General features: G+C 51.9%; 1 protein-coding gene across 1 annotated transcript; it reads right to left on the bottom strand.

Moving 5' to 3' along the window:
* Positions 1 to 1,015: 1,015 nt before the first annotated feature.
* Positions 1,016 to 3,144, bottom strand: CALML3 (calmodulin like 3). The gene has a single exon (XM_003827786.6). The coding sequence runs from the start codon at positions 2,696 to 2,698 to the stop codon at positions 2,249 to 2,251; it is 450 nt and encodes a 149-aa protein (XP_003827834.1). The 5' UTR covers positions 2,699 to 3,144; the 3' UTR covers positions 1,016 to 2,248.
* Positions 3,145 to 7,104: the final 3,960 nt, after the last annotated feature.

The raw sequence follows: 7,104 nt of genomic DNA, 5'->3' as shown, positions 1-7,104 counted from the left end.
TCTCTCCTTCCTGCAGAATTTAGGAGACATTCTACAAAAGGTACTCAGGCCTGATGTACTATTCCTTTTGGCCGGCGGTCAGCAGCCATGTGGGGGCTTCTGCCTGCCCCTCCTGCTCACAGCCCCCCACCCCTTGGGGTGCTGCTGCCCAGTGAACTCTAGACACTCTGTCCAGGTGTTTATGAGGCTTGTTCCCAAATCTTCCCCAGGACGTGTCCAATCAACCCCGACTCCCGAGAGTGGCAGGGAGGGCTGGGGATTTACTCGGCAAGCTGAGCCTTAGCTTGCCCTCTGCTTCTGTTCCCCTGACAGGAGTACCTGCAGTTACACTGGCCCTGGGCCAGTGCTCACCTGACACCCCACCATCCAGCATCCCCTCAGGAATCCAGCCCCAGAGCACCTGCTTCTGCCCCTTTCTGCTCTTGTCTTGTTCTCGAGCTATGGAGAGGGGTGACTACCCTGGACAGTCTTGCAGTATTAGAGCAGGAAGGGATCTTTAAGGTGATGGTAACAATAGCTGTCATTATTAAGCACCTACTACATGCCAGGTGTGTTAAGAATGTTGTTCTGGCTCCTCACAAGTGCTGGAGAGAGGCGCTACCGTAATTACCATGGTGGAAGCACAGGTTGGTGGCAGACCTGTAGCTGAGTGGTCAGGGCACAGACCTGACTGAAATCCCAGGTCTGCCTCTTACCCACTGGTGGGACCCAGGGCTGCTTTCTAAAGCCCTCTGTGTCTCCACTTCCTCGTTTGTAAGATGAGGAAGGTAATAATAGTGGCTGCCCCATAGGGAGGTGCCAATTGTCTATGCAGGCCAAGTGCTTGATGGTGCCCTGAGCCCAAGCACGTGGCATGAGGGTCCTGTCATCCTGGAGGTCCCAGTGATGCAGTGATGATGGCAAGGCTGGGGCTGGGGCCCAGCTCTTTGTTTTACAAAGGAGGAAACACTGGGTGGTGGTGGGCGGGGGTGGGGTGTCAGGGAGAGAGGATACATCCACCATGGCCTTTTCTGATGAGCTCCGTCTAGTGCCCATCCCGCAAAACATACCTCCCTTTAGAATTGAAGGGATCTCTGGCAGGGCCCCTTCGACCTTCTCTAGGTGTTGCCAGCCGCTTGCAGGGCTAGTGCAGGACTAACGGCTCTGAATTGCTCTTACACTGTGTGTGCCCAACTGCCCCCCAGCCCCTCACCATCTCTAGTGCCTGGCGCTTCACAACCAGGGAGCACTTGCCAGGGGGAATCAAAGCAATCAGCAGGTCCCTTCTCAATGTAATGGACTCAGGTCTTTCAAGCCCGGATGGACTTTTAACCACTCTTTGCTGCCAGCGTATCCATTTGATTGAGAATATTCAATATTTCCCTCATCCAGACTTCTCTCTCTCTGAGGCACCTTCCCCGCTCCCCCGTATAGGAATTCATTGCATTTTCAAAAAGCACAAAAATGGAGATTCCTGCCTCGTTTCAACCCTGAATTTAACAAGGATCATTTCCGTGGAAACCAAAAAAAAGGAAAGGAAATAAGGACGAATATCTCATTTATTTCCCTGCAGCTCTCATCCCCCGCTCATCCAAGCCTCCCTCCTTCCAGATGAATAGGAACAGGTTACAGCTGACCCAGTTTCACTCCCAGCTTCAGAAAATGAATCACGGTGGGTTGGCGGACAAGGAATGGGGCAAGCTGGGGCAGCGTGGAAGGCAGTGCCGTTTTCAGGAGGCCTGACCTCTGTGGCCAGAGTCCCCGTCAGCACCGCTTACTGCAGGCCAAGATGCCTCCCACCCTCCAGAATCCGACCGCGGAAGGAGCTTCCAGTCCAGGAGCCTCCGGGAATCCTGGCGGGGGCTGAGGGCTGCAGCCCCCCTGGCCTGGGCATTGGGTGCCTGTTAGGGATCTTGCCTGGGTGCCCTAAGGGGTCACCCGGTGTCCGTCCTGGAGGGCCGCAGAGTCAGCGCAACCTGCCCTGGTGCTCGGTCCTAAGGTCAGCTCTGCTTCTCCCGAGTGGGGAGGGCTTCACGGTTTGCCTGGAGTGGGAGCGTTCCATGTCATTCAGATGAGCAGGTGGGAAGGTCGGCAGGAGAGCAGAGAAGAGATGCGGGAAGCGGGATGCAGAGGGGTGGGCTGAATCAACCAGGCGCAGGAGGAAGCCACAGTGCCCAGGGGAGGCAGGGGGATGGGGGAGGAGGCGGGAGGCCCGGGGTTCTTGCCCTGTGGGCCGCGTGGGCGCCCAGGAGCATGGTGGGCGCCGGCCTCACTTGGACACCAGCACACGGACAAACTCCTCGTAGTTCACCTGTCCGTCTCCGTCCGTGTCCGCGGCCCGGATCATCTCGTCCACCTCCTCGTCACTCAGCTTCTCCCCCAGCCGGGTCATGACGTGTCGCAGCTCGGCGGCGCTGACGAAGCCGTTGCCGTCCTTGTCGAACACGCGGAAGGCCTCGCGGATCTCCTCCTCGTTGTCCGTGTCCTTCATCTTCCTGGCCATCATGCCCAGGAACTCGGGGAAGTCCACGGTGCCGTTGCCGTCCCGGTCGATCTCACTCATCATGTCCCGCAGCTCGGCCTCCGTGGGGTTCTGGCCCAGGGACCGCATGACCGTGCCCAGCTCGCGGGTGGTGATGCAGCCGTCCCCATCCTTGTCAAACAGGGAGAAGGCCTCCTTGAATTCTGTGACCTGCTCCTCAGTCAGCTGGTCGGCCATGCCAGGGGTGGGGGCGTGGGTGGCAGAAGAGGCCACGGCGGGGTCTCCCTCCCAGTGCCGCAGCCCGGCTGCTGTCCCAGCTCTGGGGTGGCAGGTGGAGATCCGGGCGGCCGGCGGGCTGTCTCGCCCTGGCTTGAGACGCTGGAGCTTAAGAAGCAGCAGAGTCCTCCCCCATCATTGGCAGACGCCCCTGCCCTGCGGTTGCCCGGGCCTGTCCTGTTTAGACAGGAGTCCAGGGCCTGCGAATCGAGCTGACGCCAGCACCTCTGTGCCTGCTTGCACCCGGACCCAGCAGAGCCACGGGGGCCCCCGAATCACACCTGCAGTCAGGGCGTGGTGGGCGAGCTTTGGAGCAATCCACGCTGGACTCCTTCCTCCTGAATTTCCCTTTCTCTCCTCCCTCCCCGTCTCCCACCTGCCGCCTGTCTCCCACTCAATAAACTCCAGTGCCCTTTCTTCCCTTGAGTGGAGGGCTTTTTGCAGGATGAAAGGCAGATGAAAGAAACTTCCTTGCCTTTGGTTTCTAAAGCCTTATATAGAACAGGAGGGTTTTTGGAGGAGGAAGGTTTTCCCTTCAGGTAGAAGCAGCGAGTTTTCTTATCTTCAGAATGGACATGAATAGGGAGGGGTTTCCTCCAACCCATTCACTCATCCACCCTTTCACAGATATTTGAGTGCCTACTAAGTGCAGTGTCACTCTGGAAGCTGGGAACACAGTGGGACCGGCAAGCCACCCCCAGTCCTCTGAGGTTAACTAGCAAGACAGCTAGTTTGCAGGTAAACTAATCGAGGAATGCAAACAAGGTGACTAGGGATTATTGATAAATGCTGATGGACATACAAGGTGGTGATGGACAGGACCCCGAGGTCACCTTTCAGCCTGGTCAAGGACAGACCTCCTGCTGAGAAGCAGCTGTCTAGGCCGGAGTGGCCATGGCAGGGCCAAGGGCTAGAAGATGATCAGTGGGGCTGCAGGCCTGTGAGGGAGGGGACAAGGAGGAGAGACAAAGGAGACCTTGAAGAGCTCAGCCAGGAAGTCCCACTATCATTCTCTGGTCCACATTGCCCCAGGAGCTCCGGGCAGCATGGAGCTGGGGCTGTGGAGCGGCCTCTCCCACAGGAGACCCGCTCAGGGGGATGGTGGGGTGTTCACAGCACAGACTCGGCTCCCACTCCTAGGGGGCCTGGAGACATGACCCCCAGAGAGGCAGGAGCAGGCGCTTCACCTGTGGGAATCCAAGAAATCCACACTGGGGGAGAAACATGGAGCCCACTCTATTTTTTGCTGGGTGTGTGGGGGTGGGGTAGAGACCGGAAAGGGAAAGAAAGTGTCCTTTTGAGGACCTGGACTTGCCGAGGAGAGACTATGGCAGGAGAAGGGCTCGGATATTCATTTTTTTTCTCTCTGATTTTCCTTCCCTTCTCTATTCAAGTAGAGGCAAGTGTGTCCTTCTGGTCTGGAGGGGGTCTGTGGTAGGGGGAAAATTGAAGCCACCTGCAAGACACCTTCCTTCCTACCTGAGGGCTCCCACAAAGCCTGTGTCCTGAGGGTTTGGGCAGGAGGAAGCAGGAAGGTTGAAGAATCCCTCCATCCCCATGGAATCTTTTCCTTAGAAGAGAAGTTTGTGGACCCCAGAGCAGCAGGGCTCAGGGATGTGGTGGCCACAGGCAGCCTTGGCAAAGAGCCCTGGGGCCCAGGGGTGGCGTGGAGGGAACGAGGTGATGGGCATCTTGGAAGCCACGAGTGTGGGTGACACTTTGGTGACCAGATCCCACCCTCCCCTCCTTTCTCACCCCAGAATATTCGGCCTTGCCTGAGACCTCACACCCCAACAGCTCTAGGGGAGTGGGGAGATGGGCTGGCCAGGACTCCCTGGGGTAGGAGAGGGGCTGATAATAAAGTTTAGATTTAGAGAGAAAAATGAGGCAGCATCTCCATTTGCAGGCTGGGAGCATGCCCTGGGCCCAGGTTACAGCTCTGTCCACGGGGGGCTGCGCAAGAAAGAGTGTGTGCTTTGCTCCTGGGAGCCCCGCCCTTCCTCGAATATTCTGGAGATCTCTTTTGTGGTGGGGAGACCCAGCAAAGGCTGCACACACAGCTTGCTCAAGGTCACCCCATGAAAAGTTCAGCTGGGGATCAAGGTCCCTTTTTTATTTTGGGGTTTTTTGGGGGCTAATTCTGGGACATGGGGACCTTCTGTCACCTTCTGAGAAGGGCTCTTGATTGTACACTGGTGCCTGATGCCTGAGTGTTAGAATTCATATCCCAAACGCACTTTAAAAATATTTAAATATCTCTGCTCTAGATCACCCGAATATCCAACAATAGCAGGTTAGTAACAAATACCTGAACTTTCCTCCACACCATGAAATAATACACAGCCTTTAAAATGAGAATGAGGATATAACAATGGAAAGGTTTCCATGGAAAATTTTTAAAAAGCAGATAGAAAACTGTATATGTGATATGATTTCATGTATTAAACATTTATATATGTTTATTTATATACATTCACAGAAGAAACGCCTAGATAATCATGTACCAAACTCTTAATAGTGGATACTTTGGATAATAGGATTATAAGTGCTTTTAATTTTCTTATAAATGTAGTATCTTTGCTCATTTAAAAATGTTTTATATTTGCCATATATCATTTCTATTATTAGGGGAAATGACTGAAGATTCAAAAACCATCCCTGATAAAAAATATTGCATATCTTACTGAACTCCCAAAATTCTTTCTCTTTCTCTGAGGTTAGGTAATGTGGAGGGCCTGGTAATATTGTCAGCTTTATATCTCTCAGAGATATGAGACTATGGTGAGCCTAGCTATTATTATGTATAGAAAAGCAGAATAATTAATAGCCAATAACCACACCCCCAATTTGACTGCCAGAGTGACCATCTAGTGGAAAAGATGCTATGAAGCATTTTTCTTCTACTTTCCCTGCCTAGGGGCTGGAGAGACTTCTTCATGAAGGAATACAGGGACAGTCACAGGAGACAGGAGCACCAAGGGACTCGGACATGTGGCTGACACAGTCTTCTGGAGAGCCCCGGATGGCATCAGGGGGAAACCTGGCCTGAGACAGTGCCCTGATGGACAAGGACAGGAATACGGTCATACCTCCTGCCCACTTGACCAACGACCAGGATGAGAAGCCAACAGGTAACTGCTGGTTTCTGGGTCACGGCTCTGTGGCTCAAACATTAGCTTTTACCTAAATGTCCTTCTCAAAAAGGCACATTGAAAGAGGACTCAGTGCCAGGTGCAGTGGCTCACATCCATAATCCTACCACTTTGGGAGGCCGAGGCAGGCCTGAACTTGAGGTCAGGAGTTCGAGACCAGCCTGGCTGACATGGTGAAACCTCTACTAAAGGTCTCTACTAAAAGTACAAAAATCGGCCAGGCATGGTGGGTGGTGCCTGTAATATCAGCTACAGCTACTTGGGAGGCTGAGGCAGAAGAATCACTTGAACCAGGGAGGGAGAGGTTGCAGTGAGCCAAGATCGTGCCACTGCACTCCAGCCTGGGAGACAGAGCAAGACCCTGTCTCAAAAAAAAAGAGGACTCAGAATTTTAAACAGCATTGCTTAGTGCAAAGTGACTCACAGAGGACCGCCTTACGATGGGCCATGCTGTTGCAACTCGCTGGTTGGCAAACTGTGACAGAGGGAATGTTTTTTATTTTCTGTTTAACTCTCTCCCTGCAGCCTCTCACCCCAATATAGCAACTCCTTTCCCTACAGAATAGATATTATTTTGGTCTCAGGATACATTTAAACATTTAAAAATTATTGGGGACTCCAAAGAGCTTGTGTTTATGTGGGATATATATATATATATATATATACACACACACACATACATATATATACACATATATATATATACTGTGTTTGCAACTAAAATCAATAAATATTTAAATATTTAAGTATATTTTTATATATTTATAACTTAATAGAAATAAACCCATTACTTGTTCACATAAAAACATATTTTTCAGCAATCCCATTACTGGGTACATACCCAAAGAAATATAAATTGCTCTATTATAAAGACACATGCACGTGTATGTTCATTGCAGCACTGTTCATAATAACAAAGTCATAGAATTAACCAAATGCCCATCAATGATAGACTGATAAAGAAAGTGTGGTACATATACACCATGGAATACTATGCAGCCATAAGAAAGAACGAGATCATGTCCTTTGCAGGGATAGAGATGGAGCTGGGGTCCATTATTCTTTCAAACTAATGCAGGAACCAGATACTGCATGTTCTCACTTATAAGTGGGAGTTAAATGATGAGAACACATGAACACAACACACACTGGGCTAGCAGTGAGCAGAGATCGTGCCACTGCACTCCAGCCTGGGCGACAGAGCAAGACTCCATC

Source organism: Pan paniscus, chromosome 8 (genome assembly GCF_029289425.2).
Source record: "Pan paniscus chromosome 8, NHGRI_mPanPan1-v2.0_pri, whole genome shotgun sequence".
NCBI lineage: Eukaryota > Metazoa > Chordata > Mammalia > Primates > Hominidae > Pan > Pan paniscus.
This window is presented reverse-complemented; position numbering and strand designations above follow the sequence as displayed.

Excerpts from the sequence above, each read along its gene's own strand:
- CALML3 (XM_003827786.6), bottom strand. The coding sequence starts at position 2,698 with ATGGCCGACCAGCTGACTGAGGAGCAGGTCACAGAATTCAAGGAGGCC.